This window comes from Ctenopharyngodon idella, chromosome 16, assembly GCF_019924925.1.
Source record: "Ctenopharyngodon idella isolate HZGC_01 chromosome 16, HZGC01, whole genome shotgun sequence".
In the NCBI taxonomy this organism is placed as follows: domain Eukaryota; kingdom Metazoa; phylum Chordata; class Actinopteri; order Cypriniformes; family Xenocyprididae; genus Ctenopharyngodon; species Ctenopharyngodon idella.
In genome coordinates, this window is record NC_067235.1 from 23,646,227 (window position 1) to 23,670,939 (window position 24,713).

At 37.6% G+C, this 24,713-nt stretch overlaps 2 protein-coding genes across 3 annotated transcripts; both read left to right on the top strand.

The window, feature by feature from the left end:
- The first annotated feature begins 530 nt into the window (after window positions 1-530).
- syt11b (synaptotagmin XIb) lies at window positions 531-10,545 on the top strand. Of its 2 annotated transcripts, none has more exons than XM_051864426.1 (4): window positions 531-766; window positions 4,266-5,182; window positions 6,504-6,624; window positions 7,183-10,545. In XM_051864426.1, exons 1-4 carry the CDS (start codon window positions 733-735, stop codon window positions 7,491-7,493), a joined length of 1,383 nt encoding a protein of 460 aa, XP_051720386.1. In that variant the 5' UTR covers window positions 531-732; the 3' UTR covers window positions 7,494-10,545. The 2 variants fall into 2 exon arrangements, with proteins under 2 accessions (XP_051720386.1, XP_051720387.1); XM_051864427.1 differs by lacking the exon at window positions 531-766 and adding an exon at window positions 3,788-4,172.
- Window positions 10,546-10,688: 143 nt separating this feature from the next.
- plin6 (perilipin 6) lies at window positions 10,689-24,665 on the top strand. Its single transcript, XM_051864424.1, has 9 exons — window positions 10,689-11,821; window positions 12,489-12,547; window positions 13,386-13,423; window positions 13,508-13,706; window positions 13,892-13,974; window positions 14,881-15,118; window positions 15,442-15,632; window positions 21,201-21,467; window positions 23,350-24,665. The coding sequence occupies exons 3-9, from the start codon at window positions 13,400-13,402 to the stop codon at window positions 23,800-23,802; spliced, it is 1,455 nt and encodes a 484-aa protein (XP_051720384.1). The 5' UTR covers window positions 10,689-11,821; window positions 12,489-12,547; window positions 13,386-13,399; the 3' UTR covers window positions 23,803-24,665.
- The last annotated feature ends 48 nt before the right edge of the window (window positions 24,666-24,713 follow it).

A 24,713-nucleotide genomic window follows, 5' to 3' on the forward strand; every position in this document is an offset into this window, starting at 1 on the left:
GTTGAATAAAGTCGTTATTTTGGGGTTTTTTGGTGCACAAAAAGTATTCTCGTCACTTCATAATATTGGCTGAACCACTGTAGTCACATGAACTGTTTTAAATATGTCTTTAGTAGATTTCTGGGCATCTGAAAGTGTTAATTATCTTGCTGTCAATGGAGGCCTCGCTGAGCCATCGGATTTTATCAAAAATATCTTAATTTGTGTTCCGAAGATGAACGAAGGTCTTTAACATACTGCTTTTTGCATACTGTAGGGAAGTATGGATATTCGGACATGGAGTTTCAGTTTTCTCATTTCATGTCATATAAAAATACATTATCAATGTATTTTTTACAAAGTACATAACCATAACAGACAGATTCTCCTCTTTAATCCAAAGACATTGTCCTGAAATAAAGTCTTAAGAGCAACATACTTTACCTCTGCGGGAATGAAAACGCTGGAAAATACAGGATGGTGCGTTCCTTGGGTGCTGTCCATGAGATGCGCGCTGCTGGTGGGCGGTACTTACGGTCAGACTCTCAATCTGACGCAGTGCATCCCGACGCTCAGCATCCTTCAGCGCGCAGCATCCTACAACGGCCTGGACCGGACCAGACACGAGAACACCACGTACTGTAGAGATGTAGCCATGAATCATACACATTGTATCAGCTAAACGAAGGACCGTCGATATCTATTGTTTATTCCACGGCTGTTATCCGGATCGCAGCGCGCCCAACCCTCAAAATGGCTGAGATCACTGAAATAGGCGCAGTGTACGGTGAGTATAGCACAGGCCTGAGCCATTCCAACGCCTGAGATATCAATGTTACGCATTATGGATACACCTGACCTGGTTAAGATAGCACTAATTTGGGATGTGTAATTTTGGAGAGTGCTTCTAGGAAGGGAAGTCAGGCTATATAACCGACATTAATATATGTTGTTAAGTCATGTAGTGATTAATTATATAGGGAGCGTTTGTGAGCGTCGCCACGATGCTAAAGTGTTTTAATAGAGTGATGCGCAGTGAGATTGAAGCAGGAATGACGTGATGTCTATTCCGGACTGGACCCGAAGGCTCTTTGTTTGTTAATAACGCACAAGCGCACCGCTGAGATTACAGTCTCCACCCATGTGTCCTCAAATTCACCAGCTATAGTGGCTGGTTGTCACGAGGAATTGATCACACGGGATCCATCTCGGTAACTATAAGATTTTGAGTCAAAAGGACAATTATACAAATGTGTGTTTTCTCTAGCAGTGGTTTTGGATGCTGGTTTCAATCATTTAGTTTAAAACCCTCTTGTAGGAACAGTTTTCTCTAAATTGTCATCATTTACACACCCTCATGTCCCATAGACTTTCATTTGTATGGACAAAAAAATCAAAACATTATTTTTTTAAAAATATATTTTGCTCAGCTGCTCTTTTACGGGTAGGCTACCATTTAGGGATGTGGTTGTCAACATTTTTTGACTCCAATGTCCACAACAATATTCAAAGCCACAATTACTTTTCCAGTTGTTCATGATTTGCTCGATAGCTGGATTACTGGATATTTTTACCTAAAATTTCTACCCAATAAAATATTTTAGAGCTTGACATAACTTGGTGTACATTTTTTATAAATAAAAAAAAAATGCCATGGATTTATAAGATTTTACTAATACGACATTCCAGGTCTAGAAATCACACTTCTTAAAATTAGACAGCTTCTTACAGAGAATGGGAACCCTAGTTCTTCAAAGAAAAAAGAAAAGCAGCTGTTGAGGCAGTGAATTAAAATCTTCATAGTTGCTTTAGGTTATTTTAATGCCACTATGGGCCCCAGCCCCATGGTTGAGAACTATGTTGTCAGTGTTTGGGGGTATAAGTATGTCGTGTCTGAGGGTGTGAGATAGCATGACGGAAAGAAGTGTCCTCGGATCTGATGCCAGCACCAGCTGGCACCACAGTGCCCACCTCCATCTGGCATCAGTCTCCGAGAGACATTTATGGTCCAGACAGCGTTTTTTCGCCCACTCTCACTGTGGGCTGAGCATGATTTGCACTAGGACCTTGTTTAGAATCCTGTAAGACAGATCATCTTATATGGGATACAGCCAGGTAAACTTAAATAATTAAAAATGCTTTGGTTAACATGTAGTCTGCTTAAACACCGTCTGTTTCTTATAACCGATTGCAAGCTCGCATTCACATCTGCCTCCATCCAATCAACAACCAACGGTTGCCAAGTTCACGCCCTTTTTTTTTTTTTTTTTTCAATAATCCATTACACTGTACTTCATAATACAGAAAAAGAGCTGTTGCTGCTTGTTACATTGTGACTTTAAATGGGTCAAGATTTGGGTTTTTCTAGATGTTTTGCTGCATCATTCTGGTTTGACGTATCCACACTGAGACCACAGTGCTGGAATAACTGGCAGTGCTAATTTTAGTCAGGGTTGGTAAACTGTTGACTTGAACTGATTCCGCTGCTGTAGATAGTATTGCTGGTTTGGCAAAATCAGAGCACATAACATTGAACCCATCATTTTCACACACAGACAGCTTGTTTGTCATTTAGCAGATGCTTTTTATATGAAGGATCTTACAGTTCACCGATTGCTGTAACATTGATAGGGCTCTTTTAGCAATCCTCACAGGTCTGCCCATACTGCAATCCAATCTGTAATGTTTTAACTAGCAACGAGTTAAACATTAAGCTACCATCACCCACGGCAGATCATCTCTGATGTTTGATATTTGATCACTCTACCATATCCACAGTCTAGACACACCTGTCAGGGCTCTAAAGGGATGTTATTTTGATTTATATCCTGAGAAATACAGAGAAATACACCAAGAATTTAATCATAGAGATATCTTGGTTTGGAGGTCAGAAGCTTTGCTACTCTCACTGCATTGATTAAAAACTCAAGCGAAACTGTGTACATGTGTGCGTGAGGTGGGTGTCTTATTCTCTTTGTTTGTGTGTGCTTTTGGTTCATGCGCATCTATGGCCCATGGGATTTTTCCAGGTAATTGGAGCAGCTGTTTTTTTGGAGCCTAGTAAAGTCTTGCATCATCTAGCAAGTGGGGTGAGGGTCTTTGTCTGAGGTTGGGTGAGAGTAATGAAGCAAAGAATAACATACTGGGTGGAGCACGAGCAAATATCTCTTTCTGTCTGCCTTGTGCTGTTAATTTTGGCTGTAGCTCTATCATGCTATTATTTTTTGGATGTGATGACTATAGACTCTTCTCCTTTTTTGATTTTTTGCTGTCTTCACATTCTATTCTGAATCTTAGTCTTCATCACAACTAAGGCATCCAGTAAAACTGCTGATTTCACACCTGATCTCATAAGTTAGGTCACTGTGACCTTATAAAATGGCATTGTGGGGTGGATAGAGCGATCAGCATAAAGATTCATTATTAATCAAACCATGTTTGAGCAGCTCATCTTACAATGGCCATATATCAGCAAGACACACAAACACACTCTCCCGCAGGGCTGTCATCAATCTTTGTCTTAATTTATGTCACTGTCCTGACAACACAAGGACAGAAAGCTTTAGTAAATAAACTGTCCTTCAGATTTTTGATCAATGTTGAAAACAGTTGTGCTTCTTAATATTTTTGTTGAATCCAAGATACAATTCTTAAAAAGAACAGCATATCTTCAGTGAGATTGTTTTTACTGACTTTTGATCAATTTAATGTGTCGTTAGTGAATAAAACAAAAAAGTCTTAAGCCTATATGTACATACATTCTCGGCTGACATTCTGTCCTATTCTAAAAGCCAACTTTACAACATTTGAGGTGCTTTTAAACAATTTAACTTGGCAAACTATTAAATGGCAGTGACAATGATGAACACTCTGATGTGACATTACATTTATACAGAACAGAAGCGTCAAGACACCTAGATAGAATGATATGACAGAATTTTATGATATTTCATAGCTATGTTGCAGAGTGAGACCGGATGCAGTAGTTTGTTAGAGTGGTTTGTCACTGTGTGGGATGATTGTGTTCCTCCGCATCATGCGGGTGGAGTGAGTGGGCATCAAGTAGATATTAGAGTAAGTCTTCTGTGGATTTGTCAGTGTCTGCATGTTCAGAGCTGTTGTGCTTTAACCATCTAGAACGAGAAAGACTGTTTTTTATATTTTTTACGATTTGAGCCTGTGAACATCTTCAGGTATGAATAGACTGTTGGTGAATGTTGAAAAATGGATGTGATCAAGTTGTTTATCAGTCTGTTAACTTTTCTGTCTCTGTTTTTCTCTTTTAGATATGTCCCCAGTGCTGGCGGGGTTTATCGGTGCTGGTGTGTTGGTTGTTGCAGTCTTTGCGTTAATCTTTTTGTGGACTTGCTGTCAGAAACATTACAACAGGACGAACTACAAGCTCCATGGCATCCAATCGGAACACAGTGACCCTCTCACAGACCCACCGTACAAGTTTATTCACATGCTGAAAGGAATGAGCATCTACCCTGACACACTGACCAACAGCAAGAGGATCATTAGGGTGGCACGTCAGGCAAGGTCCAAGACCACTGATGGGGCTCAAGACAGCAAGGGCCGCCCAGTGGTGCTGGTAGATATGGATTCGGCAGCAGAAAGCGGCCTGCTGGGAGAGAAACAAATGCAGATGAGGCTCGAGGAAAGTGGCCACGAGGTTCCCAGGCTGGAGAGGGAGCTTCCCGTGCGAGCGGATTACTGCTGTCTGGACAGCAGCTCTGCAAGCAGCAGCCAGACCTCCAGTACTACAGTTTCCAGCACGGCTACACCCTTCACCCCTGCCGATGAGCCCAGCCGGGGGGACCTCAGCATTGCAATCGATTATAACTTCCCCAAGAAGGCCTTGGTGGTCACCATCCTAGAAGCTCGGGGGTTACCGGCAGTGGAAGGCCAGACGGGCAGCGCAGACCCGTATGTGAAGATGACCATTCTCCCAGAGAAGAAACATCGCGTTAAGACTCGTGTTCTGAGGAAGACTCTGGAGCCTGCGTTTGATGAGACCTTCACATTTTATGGTGTGCCATACAGCTCCCTGTCGGATCTCACTTTGCACTTCCTGGTGCTGAGCTTTGACCGGTTCTCACGAGATGATGTGATTGGGGAGGCGATGGTTCCGCTGGCAGGTGTGGACCCGAGTACAGGCCGGGTCCATATTACGCAACAGATCACAAAGAGAAGTATGCAGGTGAGAGTAATATGATATGAATATTTATTCAATATTTTCCATAATATATATATATATATATATATATATATATATATACACACAAATAATAGTAAATATTATATATATATTGTATATATCCTCAAATCCAGCCCTGGAGAGCCACTATCCTGCAGAGTTTAGCTCAAACTGTGATCAAATAATATTATTTGGAATATTTGTACATTTGGAAGATGCTTCTATCTAAAATGACTGACATTGCATTAACTGTACACATTTGATCAGTTCTTAATTTCCCTGGGAATCGAACCCATGACTTTGGCATTGCTAGTGTCATGCTCTACTGTTTGAGCTACAGGAAAGTTTTCATTTAGTTTCAGATTCAGATTTTATTTAGTTTCAGATTCAATTAAACAGTTTTAATTTAATTCAACAGATGTAATTCAACAGTTATTTCCTGAATTTAATTTGTGCTGCATGAAAAAAGAACCACACAAAGGGAAAGTTAAGTAAAGAAAATATTTTACATTTTTTTTATATGAAATATTGTAATGATACATGTACAATATTTTTTGCATTATAATATATTATATTTCAAGCTAATATTAAAACAACCACACCGTAAAACATTGCTGTAAGTTTAGTTTATGCCTATCAATAACAATAACTAAGCTGACTGAAGTCAAATTCTTCTGAAGGTTTTAAGCTAAATACATTTAGTTTTCCTTAAGCACATGTTTCATTTTAATTTTAACAATTATTTTCTGCATTTTATTCATGCTGACTGATTCATCTGGGTTCTTTTTATAAGTCTGACACTTGTATGAGCTCAGCACTGAATCATCACTGTCTCATCCTCCTACTGAAGTTTGTAGTCATTGATAAATGTGTTTATCCTCCTGCTCACTGAGTGGGTTTAGATGATGCGTAGACAATCCTGTTGGCACATATATGAAAGCCTCCTCGTGCCTCCGCACAGAACCAAAACAAGAAGTTAAGCTGCAAAGATAAATGGAAAACAAGATATTAAGGAGTCCACAGCCCAGTCATTTTGTACTTATTATTAATGCATCTGATCTGTTACTTTGCTAATACACCATGCGTAGAAGAGCTGCTATCACATTATCACTTACCTGCTTATGTTGCACTTCTTCCAGTGCTGTGGAGGGACATAGTGAACCCAGGGATATTCTTAAATGTACTACTGATTTAAAACCTTAATATTAAAACTTAATTAAAAATGAAATTGTCTTATATAATTAAGCTGGCCGTCTTGAAATTATGAATGCAAAAGTTAAGCAATTTATTTGACCATTATGTTTGTGTATTTGCCTTTCCGCAGTGTGTAAGCCGTGGAGAGCTGCTGGTCTCTCTGTCTTATCAGCCTGTTTCTCACAGACTCAGCGTGGTGGTGTTAAAAGCAAAACACCTTCCAAAACTGGACATCACTGGGCTGTCTGGAAGTAAGTATGCATTTATTTTTGTAAATTATGCAAATTTTGGTTCAAATGTTTTGGGGTCAGTAAGATTTTATCAGTCAGTAAGTCTTAAATGACCACCAAGGCTGCATTAAGTCAGTAATATTGTGAAATATTTTTACAATTTTTAACTCAGTGTCACACAATCCTTCAGAAATCAGTCTAATATGCTGATTTGAAGCACAAGAAACATTTCTTATATTATTATTGCTGCTGGAAACAGTTGTACTGCTTAATATTTTTGTGGAAACTGTAATACATTTCAGGATTTTTTTGATGAATAGAAACTTCAGAAGAACAGCGTTCAACTGAAATAGAATTATCTTCTAACATTATAAATGTCTTTACTGTCAATTTTGATGAACTGCTGAATAAAAGTATTTTTTGTAATCTTACAGACCCCAAACTTTTGACCCATAGTGTATATTTGAGAAATTACATATAATTTTAAAAAATTAAATTATAGCATTTTTAAAATATAAAATTGAAGTATTTTTTCTTCTAAATATCTAATCAAACAACCTGTCTTATCTTGTGTCCCAGATCCGTATGTGAAGTTAAACGTGTTCTATGGCCACAAGCGCATTGCCAAAAAGAAAACGCATGTGAAGAAGTGCACGCTCAACCCTGTCTTTAACGAATCCTTCATCTATGACGTACCGGCTGAGTTGCTGCCAGACATCTCTATTGAGTTCCTGGTCATGGACTTTGACCGCACTACTAAAAACCAGGCCTTGGGACGGCTGGTGCTTGGTGCAAACAGCCCCTGCCCCTCGGGTGCCGCCCACTGGCAGGAGGTCTGCCAAAACCCACGGCGCCAAATCTCAAAGTGGCACACACTCAACGAATATTAGAGCTTCACCACGCTCTCTCTCTGTGCACACACTCAAACACAGGCACGCAGGAAACGATTAATAATGAGAGAGTTTTGGGAAAAAGATGCCTTTGTTACCATCACTACATGGGAGGTAACCGATCTTCAGGAGGACTTTAAAAAAAAGACTTAAGCCAACATTTACGTCATTGCTGATGCGATGATGGGCCTCGGAAATGAATCTTTTTAAAAACACAAGTACACTCTTACTTTCTCACTCAGTTGCTCACATACACACACACACACACCGCAAGAACACAAACATACACAATAAATAATAAACGAGACCAAAATATAACATTGACAGACTGTTAGGAGCTCATGAGGTGTATGATTCTGTAACTGTCCTAATGAAACTTATCGCATGTCTTAACACTCCATATTTCACTCCAGAATGGGACATTGTGAGGATTTGTGATTAAACAGGCTCTGATTTCTGGAACTTGCATCAAGGGGAGCTTGTGATAAGCGGCTTCTGATGTACTGATTCTCCACTGTATGAGCAATGCACCGAAGTGACGCATAGGTTGTATGATCTACGCTAAAGTATGATTTGTTCTGTTCTGCTTTGGCTGGAGATGTTTCAGAGATTCCTGCTGTGTCACATTCTCCACAGCTACAAGTTGAGTCATGTGATTGTACAACAATAACCCTTTTGGCAGCACTCTGGGCCTGATTTATTGCTTGTGCAACAATTTCATCAGGCACTTTGGATAAATCTGGCCCTGAAAACCTTAATCTGCACTGCTATGCTACAAACAAACTCTGAATGTCACCGTCTGTATGAATTTCATACATCAGAGCTTCACTTCACCATAAAACAGAGGTTCACTGTTTCGTAGACTTTACTAGCCCATGTCATCAGATGCTCTTTTTAAGGTGGATTGGATCCGCTGTCATTTTAAATCCTGTGTGATATAGAGATAGACAAAGAGGTGTTCGTAGTTCAGAGCTGGAAAGCTCTGGCATATTAAGGGGGCATTCTGAGCCCTTTGGTGTGATGTTTGGGAAATGGAAAGATATGTAGCGGTATATCATTTGTAGTTCATAAAGTCAAGGGGGAATGTGTTCATGTAATTCTATCAGTCACAACAAGTCTTCTAGCATACCTCGTTCACCTCAGTTACACTTTTTCTGTCTTGTACCACTTTTCCACATCTCTTTTATGATGAGAATTTGTATAGTCATTTATTTGATTTATAGTGTGCTTACCCTCAAGATCTAAATGGTTTGCCAGTGTGCCTGCTGATAGCCTGGGCCTTTATCTCTGATTGGTGCTCTTCACTGTTAATTTAGCAAGCCAGAGGTCTAAATCCGTCTGTGTTTCATATCGAGGCAGAATTAAGGTTGGGAACCGAGAATCAGAAATGATTCCGTTACGAAGAAATACTGGAACCAAATGGCGTTCAGCTCCATTAACGATTCTCGCACTTGCATTTTTTTCGCTGATGCGGACGAAACATATTAATAAACTGTTTCCTGTTTTCTCAGTTTCCTGTACAATTTATTCAGCAGTGCCACAAAAACGCTATTAAATCTACAGCGTGCCCAGTGTAGTCCGATTACAGAACAAATTACTCATGATCCATTTCTTTTTAGTGAATTGAAACTATACAGCGCAACCAGTGTAGTATGATTCCTGAACAAATTACTGTAATGAGCCGGTTCTTTTTAATGAATCAAAAATTTACAATGCAGTTTAGTACAATTCTCTAAAAACAAAAGGACTCTATGAGACAGTTCTTTTTAGTAAATCAAACGCTTTCAGCGCAACAGTTTAGTAGGATTCCAGAACAAATGACTCTTATGAGTCAGTTCTATTTAATGTATCAAACCCACAACACAACTACTGTATACTAATCAGGTGCGTTTCCCAAAAGCAACTATGGTCGCAAGTTCTGTCATTACCAATAGAGTTCAATGCAATTTTCAACCATAGTTAGCTAAACTTATGCTTTTGGGGAACACACCCCAGAGTAGTAACTGACCAGGTTGTTCATATGACAATGTGCAGTTAAAAATACATATTATGTGTTTTGTCATTAGTATTTTATAAATATTCATAAATAAAAAGTTGTCACATTTATGTTTGAGTATATATATTTAAGAACAAGTATTGGATTGTATTTATGCTGCCTCTAAAAAGACTATGACAAGAATTGTTTTAAATGTATTTATTTCTGAAATTATTTTATCATTTGACAATGCAATTGTATTTTTTCCCAAAATATTTATTCCTTAAAAATACTAAAGATTAAATTAAGATTTGATTAAGACCATTAAGGAATCAGAACCAGAAACAGACCCTTTAAATTCTTCTCGATTCCCATCCGAGGTAGAAAATTTGCCCAGGATTCAAGAGATCCAGCAGAGCAGGGACCATCACTGATCTGGGAAGCTCTAAACACATGGTGTCATTTCTCAAAAATGCATTGCAAAAATTCCCGCTTAATTCCCCACAAATTAGCCACTAGCAGTCAGCTGGTCGTATGGCACATGGTTTCTCTATCATAGAGGTGTTAGATTCTAAACTGTAATTCTAGATGGGGAAAAAAAATGCTTCTTTCCATTCAAGCTTATTACATGCTAAATTCACAATCCCTGTATAAAAGTGCACCCTATCCACCCAGTAATGTCTTTTGTGTAGAAGACACTTCTTTGTGTCGGATCACTGGTATGACTAAATGGAAAGATATTAAAACATTCAACCAATGTGAGAAACAACACACACAGGAGAAAAAACAAACACAATAGATTTAAATTTAAAAAAAAAAAAAAAGAAAAAAAGAAAAAAAAAGAAAGACAAAGTCATTTGTGACCTATACACAATCGCTTTGGTGTTCAAAAATAAATTGGCAGGAAACTGAAAAATGTTGTATTAGTGCAAACTAAAAAAAAAATATCTTGTGAATATTTGACATATAATGTACTGCAAAATGTTGTGAGATCTCTGCTGATGTTACACACCCACCTGTATGTTAGTGTTCTTAACACCCAATGAATGTGCAAAATAAATGTGGTACACAAGTGAATTCTCTCTCTAGTATATTTTCACTCCAATATTTAAAGTGTTTAGGTATAACACATCTGCTTGAGATGGGTGATTTAAAATTAAACAAGAACCTCAAAAATCAAATAATGTCAATATTAAAGCATCTTAAAGAAAATGAATGGCATTAAAGCTAAACCAAAGCAAATATCTGCGGCGTGAGCACTGACGTCAATTAAAATGAAATTATTTACCAATTACTAAATGAAACCATGAAGGATTCTTCTGTCTCACTCTTGTCACTAAGAACGTTATTGATAGTAAACAACTCATATATATTTAAATGTTACCAGACATGTTTGACTGGGAAATGAAACAATAGTGTCCTCTTTTCTACATGGAAAGTCTGAGAAATTTCCCAGGCTCAAACTGTCAAACGATTGTTTACACTTATTAAAAGGTCCAGTTTACTGAGTAACTTTTTTAGTTGGGAACTGAGATAAACGGATATGAGACTACATTACTCTCCAAAGAGAGCCTTTGTGAAGGGTTTCAATTATGACTTGGCAACGTGAGATGACCTTAATGTACTTCATCTCCAATGAAAGATTGATTTTCTCAGAAGAAACCTCAGGCTTCTGGTAGTCTATGCCTCCTCATTCAATTTCTGAATCAGAACAGGAATGCTGATATAAAGGGGGCTGAACACACATTAAACGTCTGAACTGTGACATTAAAATCATAACTGACAATATCTGACTAGACTCTTTGTACACAGCAGACGTAATCATACATCACAACTTAGGTTACATTTAGGTAACCTAATTTAATGCATTCATACTACTCTACTTGTCTGTTTATTCACTGATATATTTGCACTGATATATGTTGTCCTTCCACATATTTTAGAGAACAAAAAGGTATTCTGGTATAAACGTGATAGCCCACACAAGTCCTAGACTATTTTTCATCTGTATTAATGTAATGTAAGTAAAAGAGAAATGTCAGAGAAACATAAAATCTCACACTCTTAAGACTGTCTTTGTCACTGTTAGGTAAATCAATAAACTGGCAAACAACGGCATAGAAACATCTTGACATGCGTGCACTGGCCGCACCCTAAATGAGGGGCATCACATGCACCTACCATGAAAAATGACAAAACCATCCAACAAAACCCTCATATCAGACACTGCAGACAAGGACTGAGACCTAATCGAAAGGGCAAATCTACTGGGTTTGTAACAAATATCTATAAAAGATATTTTTATTTCTACATTTGACCATCTCAAAGGACTCAACACTCAACCATCTTAAAGGTAAGAACTGATTCTGATTTGACAGTTTTTGCTGTCCACTTGCTGTCTACTAAAAGTAACACACAATTTGTAGTCACACAACTACTCTCAGAAATAGGTTAATTTGTTGTTAAATAGTTTAAATATATCACAGATAGTAATGTGTATTTTAAGTCTCAAAGAAGACTTTATTGGTGTAAAATGTAATCTTAATAAATAAATGTGTGCATTATATATCATCAATCCATAATGGCCCAAAATAACATACTGATATTTTTTATAACATAATTTGTGGAACATTTTAAATGTATTTTGCTAGCTGACATTCAAAAAGTATTTGAGAGAAGTTGATCATTTTGGTTTACTGTAATTGTCAGCATAGACAGGTGTCTAACCAGGGATCAGCTACCCATGCAGTGTATTTATTAGATAATGAAAGGAAAAAATGACCTGGAGACTTTACCAGAAAGATCACTGGTCTGTTTCAAATTCACACAAACTTTACAAGTCTAGTATTATGTCTGTTTTTGATCTTAAAATTATTTTTCTACCTATTTCACTCACTAAACAATTTAATCCAGCACAAAAGACCCATTTTATTAAGGTAGATTTTAAACATGTTTTTATTGTGATTATTATCTTGAATGTTATTTTTAACTAAGATTAATTTTGTTATGTTTTTTTGCAGGTAAGCACTTGTTCAGTGCTGACTTCCACTAGGATCTATAAGAGTGGCCCCTCTGTGCAGTAAGTGAATCAGAAAGCAAAAAGTTTGATATTACAAACAGGCCTGTGAGAATGCTTTGATCAGATTTGACACAGTTGGATTTTATTCCATGAGATAACATTCAGAAGAACCCTTTGATCTGTAGATTTCATATGATCTGAAGATATGTTTGAGAGACTTCAAAAACATTCTAAATATGCCAATGTTTTTGGATGATTCCATTGGTTTTGGTCAGAGGACTTGGGCCATTACCTGAAATGACATTTCAGGGGCACCGGTGATCAAATGACAGCTTCTAAACCACTAAAACTGTTTAATCTCACAACATTATTTACTGCAGGAATGTTTCTGAAATATACATCGAATTAAATAATATAAATCGATCTTTTGGCCATTATTTTTAAAATTTTTTTTTTTTTTTAAAAACATACAGTATTTGACCACAATAATTACTGATGGTGCATGACAGACCTGTATTTTTTCTAAATTTCACTATTTGAATGCTAGGTCATTTTTGGCCGGTGTGGTTTGAACGCTTGAAAATGAAATTTCCACAGCGAGGGTCTCTAACATAGGCTAGTATTGTCATGTGACATCAGCTGACTTGGCATGGGCAGGTCAAATTAATGAATACAGATCAGTATTGATGTAGTTGAAATTGAATGATGTTGTCAGATGTCAGAAGAATATGCCTACTGTTTGGTATCTACTGATGTCTAATCCACTGATGTTTGAATCTAAATTCACCCATCTACTCTAAACTTTCACAAAACACAAAGATGAAGAAGAAATAGGATAATTCCTAGTAGAAACTCTAATAGGATACTTGATGTTTTATGTTCTCTGTTCTGCCTCAAGAGCGCAAAGCAGACATGTCGAGAACAAGAAACAGTGAGGTGAGTTTTCTTGCACTGTCACTCTACACTGTTTAATTATTTCATCATTACCATGTTCAATAAGACACTGACTTGCCTTTACAGGGGAATGTGCTAAAGCGTGTGGCAAAACTGCCTTTCGTCAGCTCAGCGCTGCAGCAGGCCTCTTCCGTCTACCTGGGAGTGAAAGGTCGTTATCCACTGCTTGGGTTTGTGGGAGGTGTAGCAGAGCTGGGTGTCCGCAGTGCATCCACAGCAGCTCTGCAACAAGCAGCACCTCTGCTACAGAACCTAGAAACAGAAAGTGAGTGTTTATATATGGCATCTTTAACACTGAAATGGCATAAACCTAGAAAAATCAATGGAAATCAAATGCTCATAGTAAAGACAAAATTGGACAAAAGAAACAGATACACTGCTAGAACATAATTTAACATGCAAGTCTTTAAGGATAATAAAAGTGAATTCATTGTATGTCGGCCTTTGCAGTTGAGGCAGTGAACAGTTTTGCACTGGTGGGTTTGGAGCAACTTGAGAAGTTTTTCCCAATCCTCCAACAGCCCACAGATGAGGTGAGTGTGTGAGAGAGTGAGAGAAACAGCAGTGTCATATCTTGGCAGCTACCATATCTTGACTGTCTGGTAAAAGCCAACACATTTATTTGCCAACAAAAAAGCCAACAAAATTATTTGAGTTTTAAATTAAGTAATGCAAGTTTGTAATAAGTTTGCCATTTTACCTTAATAGTGTAAGTACTTGTAGCATTTGCTAATCTGAGGGAATCTGTTATGCAAGTTATGCAATTATTATTTGTTTGTGTGCATGAGTAGTTTTTAAGGCTGATGCTGATGGTTTGTTTTACTTTAGATTTGTGTTTCTCTCATTTGTGGTTCTACACAATCAAATAGAATGATTAAAGGTTATTAAGAGAAGGTTATAATCGACTATCAGCTGTCGAAATGTGACTACTGATATTGTAAGAAAGGATTACAACGTGCAGAACTTGATTTGATACTGTCACGTGATATTATAACATCATCACATCACAGCATACCTGATGCTGGTTAGCAATCAAAAGTCTTAAATGATTTTTAAACAAAATACATTTTTTGTGATATATTTGACATATGCGAACCAGTATTGATAAACAATAACAGTATGCCTACTTGTTTCGTCAATGTTATAGTTATTAGTCCAGACGACTTTTCGCGCACTTTTTTTTGGTTACCGAAAGAGCATTTGAAACGGTGTAATATGTAAAAAGAAAACGGTTTAATGTAATGTATATGAACTTTTTTAGCTAATTTATTAAGATAAAGTAGGCCAAAAGTAACTTTAGGTATGTGTTGGTGGCTATTTCTGTTGTAGGTGCGTTTTTGTTTTACTTCTGAGTTGTCACTTATCAAACCGAACCTGTTCTTGATGTTTTTTCTACCCCATACCTCTTGATGCTCTCCTCCTGCCTTCTCTCCCCTCAGGTGGTTGCTAATCTGAAGGACGCTTTCTTCTCGAGGCTGGATGGTGCTCAGTCTCGAGTAAATGATGAGCTGGACAGAGCCGTGAACAGATGGGATAAACTGATAGAGCTCAGCTGGCGCCTCCTGGCGGAAGCTCAAGAATCAGCACCAGGGCGGGTGATCACCGCGGGCCTGGATGAACTCATCACTCAGTCAGAGGCGGCAGTGGCGTACTATCTACCTCTGCCACCCACGCTGCGTAAGAAAGCGTGACACGGAGTCAGACAGAGTCTGCACTGACAGGGAGAGAAATTTTTATCTGAAATCATCTTGAAATAACTCTTTACAGAAGGTTTCATGCGTACGCAAGACTTAACCACAAGGGGGCGCAACTGTTCTTCTGTTTTGCCAGTCCTTGAGCACAGGGGTCAAACTTTTTGATGCCACAAAATGATGCTCTCTTAATATTTCATTAAATCAGCTTTTTTATTAGGCTCAGAGTTCAGTTTTAGATTAAGCAGAGTTGAATTCTGAATATTGGTGGTTGTATTGAAATCACAAGCACTTTGTCTCATCTTGCAGGTCGTGAGTGGGAGAGAAGAGTGCAGAGCTATGAAGATGAGGACGATGATGATGAAGAAGAAGAGCCTCGGATGTGGACGCGTATCCGTAGCCTGTTGTTGTGCCTGTACCTTCAGCTGTACCACAGACTGATGAAGCTGAGAGAAAGAGTGGACAACGTTTTGCAGATGTTGGGGGCAGCTGCCGAAACGGTAGGCCTATGTACAGAAATAATTCATCAATAAATCTTTGACCTTATCTTAACTAAAAGCTCTGTTCATGGAGTCATAGTGAACCTTGAGAATGGCTCAAATACTCTCTCTCCAAACTAACTGCTTCTCAGTGGCTCCAAACAACATTCATGTAGGTATCAGTTTCTGAAATATGTCACACTGATAATGGGGAACAAAACTCGTCGTATTCATATTCCAGTTTTCGTACTTTAATGTAAATGTTTTCATTTGACTTTCCGACACAGAAGAATAAAAAAGACTTGGACCCTTCAAAAAAGACCAGGGTTATTATAGTTAACTAAAACTAAATACATATAACAATTTTTGTTACTTTAATTGAAATAAAATAAATTAAAAATATACAGAAAATGTATTTTAGTTCAGCCAACTGCCAAGGAAACTTTTCTTATTTAGTTTAACTTGATGTATTGAAATAACTAAAACTAAAACTGAAATAAAAATCAATAAAAACTATTTAGACATATTAAAAAAAAAAAAAATGCTAAAACTTTAAAAGTAAAATGAAAACAGAAAATAAAAACTAATTCAAATTATTAATAAAAACTATAATAATACCTCAGTGATACCAAAATAACACCGAAAGAGACCCAAGACGTGAGTCACAAGTCAGTAATGAAGAGTGGTATGCTAAGATAAAATCACAAAATAAATATAGATGCAGACATGTCTCGGTGAGAGACTCAACAGTATACACTGTCAGGATAATATCGACAGGGAGTGGCTCATCAAATTGTCCTCAAACTATAGCCTATCCTCTCTTCTTTAGTTGGAAGTTAAAATAGACACTCTACGTGCTGCAGCACCATGCTGCAGTCATTCACGCTGCCCTGCCACCCTCGGGGCTTCCTGTCTAGTCTGCAGACTCACCCACATTGAATAAAATCACAGCAATTACTTGTTCTAAATCATGACCCCTGGGACACATTTAGGCAAGAAAGGACATGGGCAAGGGGAAAGAAGCTGTATTACAACTTTAGCTGAAAACATCACGTATGAGCTTTTTCATACCGATCAACACTGTACCGAATTGATTACCCAGAATTTATTTACGATGTATTATTTTACATTTATGCTTCTACTTACTTAGTAGTGGAGTAGATTTATTACCTCAGATTTTGTTGTAGTCACTCATTTGTACACTTCTTCATATTGAAGTTAGTATTCATGCTAGATAGAGACTTTATCATCAGATATATTAGTGAGTCCTTTAGTGAGTCGAAATGGCTATAAAAATAAATGATGGAACGTTTCTGTTTGTGTAAAAGGAAGGCAGTTTTTTTTTGTTTGTTTGTTTCCTAGAAATCAAGGCTGAAATCAAGAAGTCAGGCAGCAGTGTTTTTGATGGGAGTGCTTGTTTAGAGAAAGGATGGTCATGATTAAGCTGAATACCCAGTGGGATCTAATGCTACGTGCCGTTTGGTGGTCACTACATGTGACTTGAACACTCACTAACCCAACCGCAGGATGAGGAGATGTGGAGATTGCATTAGAAAACAAATAGACTGCTATAGCTTACATATACAGTGCTCAGTGTAAATGAGTACACCCCCTTTGAAAAGTAACATTTTAAACAATATCTCAATGAATACAAAAACGGTTTCCAAAATGTTGACAAGACTAAGTTTTATATAACATCTGTTTGATAACATGAAAGTAAGGTTAATAATATAACTTAGATTACACATTTTTCAGTTTTACTCAAATTAGGGTGATGCAAAAATGAGTGCACCCCACAACAAAAAATACTACATCTAGTACTTTGTATGGCTTCCATGATTTTTAATGACAGCACCAAGTCTTCTAGGCATGGATAATACTTTTATTCAGCAAGGATGCATTAAACTGGTCAAAAGTGACAGTACAATTTTTTTGTTGAATTTAAAAATTAAAACTGTTGTTACAAAGATTTAATTTCAAATAAATGCAATATTTTTAAAATTTCTATTCAACAAAGAATTCTGAAAAAATTATCACAGTTGCCACAAAAAATATTAAGCAGCACCACCATTTTCAACATTAATGAGAAACATTTTTGAGCAGCAAATCATCATATTAGAATGATTTTCTAATCATGACGAATGGAAATTCAGCTTTGCCATCACAGGAATAAATTACATTTTAAAATGGATTAAAATATAAAACAGTTGTTTTAAATTTTAATATTATTTCAGAATATTACTGTTTTTTCTGTATCTTTAATCAAAAGACTTAATGTCCTTTCACACCCTTAAATAACAACAGTATAATGATAAGAATAACTATAAAGTTTTAATAATCAGTCTAATTTTATGAGAATAGGGATGCCCACACCACAACTATAACGATAACAACACAGAGGAAAAATATCGTTGGAAGTTGTTGTTATAGTTAATAGTTAATCTTATACAGTTATCATTCTTGTTGTGAACAGGCCTTTATGTTGACCAAAAAAAATCTTACCGCCTCTTAAAGCTACAATAATACAATACAATATGTAAGATTTTTGCAGTAAAATATCCAAAAACCACTAGGCCAGGGTTATATATTTTGTTCAGTTAAGTACTTACAATATCCCAAATGTTTCCAACTATTTGTAAATCATGAGAAAATCGCGATTTTAACCAAGGATACGGGACGCCCGTCAATGGCGTCATACCCACGTTACCCTCAGTTTCCGGTTTTATTTTGTAGAAACCATGGAAACACTAAAGACGCTTTAATATATTACATGTTTTATTAAACAAGGGAACAACTGTTTGGTTACATTTATAGACAGAAAATGGATTATTGTTATATAGCTCAACACGTTTAGTCTTATTGTTTAAATTTAGTTTTCTTGATTTTCCGAGAGTACCATGCTTTTACCATGCCTCAGAGAAAAACACTATTTTGTCAAGTAGCTAAGTAATACAACATTTTCTCCATCATACAATACATTTTAAAATTAATTGCATGCCATTTATCAAGCCACCCAGCATTTATTAATATGATATTCTAAAATCGATCTAGCTTACTGCAGTGTGCAACAAGTGTCTCACAGCAGCCGCCGAGTGAACGCACAGAGTAACGTCATAACATAATTTTCAACACAGTCAAATGTATCTAATATGATGAACAGTTCCGCTGGTCGCAAGGCATGTGTCGCGTTCGTCTCTCATTAGCAATCTCTCCAGCGGCCTCGTTCAGCTCCAACATCACTCAGCCCTGCTCTGCTTCATACTACAGTAATGTTAATAATCTCATCCATGAACATGATTTCTGCTCGAGTCCCGTCCCGATTCTTTTCCACTGGCTGTGAGGTGAAGACGACATTTCCTAAGATTCTGCCATATCCATTACCATGCCAATCTCTCAGAGAGTTGTCATGACAGAAATATATATATATTAACCAACATTACCATTTTTCCATTTTCCACTGTGCCCACTGTGCCATTTCTGAAGCATAGAGTACACCTCATTTCTGCATGGTTAGACTGATGAGAAAATTGTATTTGTTCTCATGTCCACCAGACACACCATACCTCAACTGACCTATTAAACACATGGGCTATCTCAGAAACATTTTGTATGAGTTGACAAGTTTGTGTGCCGAGGATCAAAGGGCAAAGGTGGACTATTGTCTGTACAGGGTCCTTCGGTGCTTTCCCAGCAGTAGGGTGGAGAGTAATTGGGGCTGAGAGCATGAAAACCCCAGTGCACCGTGTTCAAAAGAGTCTTCATTAACGAAATCCAAAAGACACCCCGGAGAGCCTGGTCTGCTGAAATGTGAGTGACAGACTGTGTACTACCGATAGTGATGCTGAGCTGTCAAAGACATATACGGTGAGACTTGGCAGAATAATCTCCTACAGTAATTCACGTGTTGGTCACGGGCTGTGCAGTGGACCGGCAGTGAGGTGGCGGCCCAATGACAAAGGGAATAGAGAACACAGAGGGGACCTACAAATTTGGCTGACCCACTTTATTCTTCACCTAAATGAACCACCAATAGTAGGAGGGTCCTACTGCAAAAGCAGGACTGTTTGTGAATGTGTCTGCCAGACTGGCCCTGTTCTTTTGCACTGTGTACTCACGCTCACGTTGTCTGGCAGCAGATGAAGCTCCACGTGAGAAGTTGGCTGCTTGTGGCATGACAGGCTGTGTGGACAGCCCTTGATAATAAACGAGACTTCAGTACGGTTCCCCAGTTCAAAATCTTTTTATTGTTCAAATCAACTTTTATGTAGAGTTTATCTGTCGCATCTGGTTCAAACGTATTTAGTTTTCAAGTTTTGAATGCATTTAGCTGCACAAACACTGCCAGACAAACTAAATTATAGTCTAGTGGTTTTGATTAATATTAGTGATTCAATTTTTTTTAATCCATTTGCCAAAAGATTTGTTCATTGGTTCATTCAGTGACCCTTTCTGCAGGTTACATTGTTACACCAGTAGCAACAAGTGAGTATCTGAATCAGTGAGTCAGTGAATCATCTACTTAACCAATTTATCAGTCGTTCATGACAAGTCGTATCATCCTTATTAAAATTAGCATGTCTACACATTTACTATACTCCAGAAAGTTTTTTTTCGTCCATGATGTTAACTGCTGGTCATGATTTTTATCAAGCTATTGAAGAAAAAAAAAAAAGGAAAAAATGGTTTAAAAATGTCCTTACATCAATTTAAGTATATATTATTTTTTACACATTCATAATTCTTTCTGCCCTCTTTCCATTCTTGTTGTGAACAGGATTGATTTACTTCACACACAGAATGAACGACGTGCCCTCTTTGTTTAGTCAGTCAGCAGATACTTTCTCCTTTCTTCATAAACAAGCTTTGTGAAGAAACAAGCAAAAAATATCAGTCAGCGCAAGAAAGAGAACAAGAATGATTTGTTCACTCAGAAGATTCATTCACTTTTTGTTCAGATTTGTTCAAAACACTGACTTGTTCACAAACTAAACCGTACGTCTATACTAAAGTACTAAACTGTAAGTCTTTCTGTTTTTATTACTGTGAAAATCATTGAGTGGCACTATGATTGAGTGGCCATGGGAACAGTTAAATAAGGCCAAATGAAATGAGACAAAAAGAATAAACAAACACAAAATGGACATTTAGAAATAGCACGATGAGATGAAATTATTTAGGATCTAAAAGAATGTAGGACTGTTTCTTTGTAAGTCTGATAATGTTTAATTGACCCCAGCTGCGGCTGACAATACCAGTTTTCACAGCAATTGCAGTTTCTGTTGTTTGTTGATTTATTTGAACAGAGAAGGGAGTGTATCACGCAAAAACCCATTCACGTTCCTGCAGGCAGTATGTTGGTGTGTGAATAGAGTCATTACTGCCACTTGATCAAACTGTTAGGCCCCATTTCCAGGCCACTAGGTTTAGCAATAAAAACGTGACTGAATTAAAGTTCTGCAATATTCCTCAGCCCATATGAACAGTTGTCTACCACATTCTCTTTTTAATGCCTAATGGTGTCATTTCCAGGTCTATCATTATTGTCATTGGTTGACTGATTAGGTATTGTCTGTCATTTGTCATGCTCAGGTGGGTCTAATGCAGTTGATGCAGATGGTGGAGTCCCTGCTGCAGCTGCTTCTGTCATTTTACACGACTCAGGTGCATCGTGTGGAGGAGCTGCGTTCTCTGCTTGTAGCTCAGCTCACATCAGGTATAAAGGCACTGAAGGTTTTGCCCCCTGTACAACAGACACTGGCTCTACCTACCCAGGTACGCACTATCATGAACGACCTACTGGAATTGGGACAGATTCTCATACAGCTGCTCATCAACACCACCCCACTCTATGACCTGGTGAGAACACACACATACACAGGCACAACAGTCCAACCAGTTCCAATGGACAAATTCTGTTAATAAAACATACAAGTGCATATTCTAATGCTAAAGAACACTCTAGAATCCAGTTATGAAGCAAATTCAAAGGCAGAATAATTGCCTGAACATCATTTTCTTATTATTTTTCTTGGCCAAACATGATGTTGATAGGATGAACAAAGCTAAATATGTCACTCTATGTTCCCATAAAAACTAAATGAGTAAATCTGTGTTTAATCATAGTCCGTGCTGGTCCATGAAACAGTCCATGGCCTGGTTTATTTTCTCTCTATGTTACTGTGCTTTTCAATTTATTGTTTGTTTTTTAGCACAGTATCCAATTTAAGATCAGGTACATAATGTTTTCAGGCCTTAATTAAACTTCAATTGCATGTAAGAACTGTTGTGGTCTAAAAACACTTCTGTTCAGTTGCAGACTGAATTTAAATTGGTTTGATGCAATATCTGGACTTGTGGACCCTTGTATTTTCTGATGCTAGCAAAATTGCATTTAAATTTTTAACAAAGTCAGCATAAACACACTTTTTTAAATAAAGTATTTCACACAAAAAAAATTTGGGCCTGGCATCAGAATAATCTCTTATTAATTTAATGATTATTAATAATGTTAATAACTAAAAGTGCTCCTACAGACTAAATTTTTACCTATACATTAAATGACCACTAGTGGCAGTAAAACACCAACTACTTTTATTCCTTTTCACACAAATTATGATTGCAGGGGCAGATTATCGAATAAAATTAAAACTTATTGTGTAGTTCCTTGCAAAATACTATGTCAAAACCTTTGCTCTGTGAAACAAGTTATGATAAAGCAGCTCAAAGACATGCAGAAGTAAGTTAAATGGCATGATTGTTCAGCAAATGCACTTTTGTTGGTCAAGTTTAAAGGATAAATTCACTTCCAAATGAAAATTACCCCAAGCTTTACTCACCCTCAAGCCATCCTAGGTGTATATGACTTTCTTCTTTCTGATGAACACAAATTGAGATATATTAATAAATATCCTGAAGCATCCAAGCTTTATAATAGCAGTGAATAGGGTTCACGAGTATGAGCTGAAGAAAGTGCCACATCCATCCATCATAAACGTGTACTCCACACAGCTCCAGGGGGTTAATAAAGGCCTTCTGAAGCGAAGCGATGTGTTTGTGGAAAAAAAAAAATCCATATTTAACAAGTTATGAAGTAAAATATCTATACCACCTTTCGTATTCAAGCTACGAAGAAAGTGTAAACTGGCGTCGCGTCAGTTACACTTTTTCCGTAAGTCGAATAGGGAAGGATGTAGCATAAGCTTTTTGAACTGCACTTTCTTCATACGTTGAATACGGAAGGCGGTCTGGCGGAAGCTAGATATTTAACTTCATAACTTGTTAAATATGGATATTTTTTTTACACAAACGCATCACTTCACTTCACTTCAGAAGGCCTTTATTAACCCCTGGAGCCTTGTGGAGTACAGGTTTATGATGGATGGATGTGGAAGGAAGCACTTTCTTCAGCTCATACTCATTGATCCCGCTCACTGCCATTATAAAGCTTGGATGCGTCAGGATATTTATTAATATTTCTCAGATTGTGTTCATCAAAAAGAATAAAGTCATATGCACCTAGGATGGCTTGAGGGTGAGTAAAGCTTGGGCTAATTTTTATTTGAAAGTGAACTAATCCTTTAATTTAGGTTTAGTGTAGGTGGAATGATATTTTCAGTGAGAGGCACTAAAAGTGCCTTTTCCAATAAGCCTAAGCTGAAATAAATTGTTAAATAAAAATTTTAAAATAATCAAAAGTATCAGAGTCTTGGTATATGACACTTCCTCTCTTTTCTCTCAGATGAAACAGGTGTCTGATCTCGACACAGCAAACAACCCAACTCCAGATGAACTTCCTGAGAGTCCCTCCAGCCGTGCCTCTGCAAACAGCCTCTTCCTCAAAGCCATGGACGGTCGTCCACGTCGCCGCAGAAGCCTTTATGCCCGTTCCCCTCGTGGGTCTGCTAGCGGGCTTCCAACCAGCCCAGCTCCCTCCCCGACTCCTACCCCAATCCCAGCAAATGGCAGTAAAGGCAGTTTGAAGCTAGATTCCCAGCTCTTGGGCCCTCCAGAACTTGATACACTGGCTGTGCCCACTACCGATATGATCCGCCGCCGTTCCTCGGCCACCGAGGTCCTGCTGGCTCCCATTATGCAGTTAGTATCACAGAGCCAACGAGCGTTTGAGTTTCTGAGCTCTGGCCCTTCATCTGAAGATCAGGTCATACCTGTGGTGGAAACCACAGAACATTAGGCTCCACTTTTCTCATAAAACCTAAATGTAATCACAGATCATTCAAACACAGATCGCTGTAGCTCACAGGCTGTTATGGATAGTACAGCAAACATACCTTCAAACAACAATCCATACAATAACTCCTCTAGTAGGCCTAGAGTCATTAGCCTAGCATTTAGTATTTCCGGACAGTTTAAAGGCGAAATAAAGCATTGTTTTAGCTATGCATATTACTAAGAATGAAATCAAAACAGTATGGATTTGCTCTCTGCAGTGCTGTTTGGGTACGTGGTGTTTTGTAGCTTTGAATGCCTGATTCTAGTAAGACAAAGAAACAACTCATTAGACGAGTTGAAATGGCATAGCATCTTTTTTCTATACATTATAATTGTTAGCATGTAACACAACATTTTGTTTAGACCAAATAAATGTATTTTTATTCCTTAGCTTTCTTAGTTCTTATACACTCTAAGCAGCTTTTAATCTATAGACTGTCATAGTGAAATGACTGATAGTTAGATCAATGCACTGAGTGAAGCAGGATGGCACAAGAATTCTGATCAGTTGGAAATTAACCGTTTGAAAATCGATTTAACACACAGCCCAAGGTCATGTGTGTTCAACTGAGAGGAAAGGATAAAAAGACATGGTTAATGTTACTTTGATTGTTCATGGGTTGTTTTATGTTTTAAGGATGTGTTGTTATAAAGAGAGAAACAAAATGAACTGTGTTATACATCGACAGGTATGGAATGTCATTAAATGGTGTTAAATGACTTGGTGGACGTTTATAACTAAAATCCTAACAGCCTTTAGTGCTTTTTTTCCAGTAACAAATGTAATATTGACTTTAACTGTAATAAAACATTTTATAAATGTAATTGTTGTTTTGCGTACTATTTGAGTAGAGAATGAATGGCTAATTATGC

Excerpts from the sequence above, each read along its gene's own strand:
- syt11b (XM_051864426.1), top strand. The coding sequence starts at position 733 with ATGGCTGAGATCACTGAAATAGGCGCAGTGTACG. Across the intron at positions 5,183-6,503 it reads TCACAAAGAGAAGTATGCAG|TGTGTAAGCCGTGGAGAGCT; the intron begins GTGAGAGTAATA and ends GCCTTTCCGCAG. Across the intron at positions 6,625-7,182 it reads CATCACTGGGCTGTCTGGAA|ATCCGTATGTGAAGTTAAAC; the intron begins GTAAGTATGCAT and ends CTTGTGTCCCAG.
- plin6 (XM_051864424.1), top strand. The coding sequence starts at position 13,400 with ATGTCGAGAACAAGAAACAGTGAG. Across the intron at positions 13,424-13,507 it reads CGAGAACAAGAAACAGTGAG|GGGAATGTGCTAAAGCGTGT; the intron begins GTGAGTTTTCTT and ends TTGCCTTTACAG. Across the intron at positions 15,119-15,441 it reads ACCTCTGCCACCCACGCTGC|GTCGTGAGTGGGAGAGAAGA; the intron begins GTAAGAAAGCGT and ends CTCATCTTGCAG.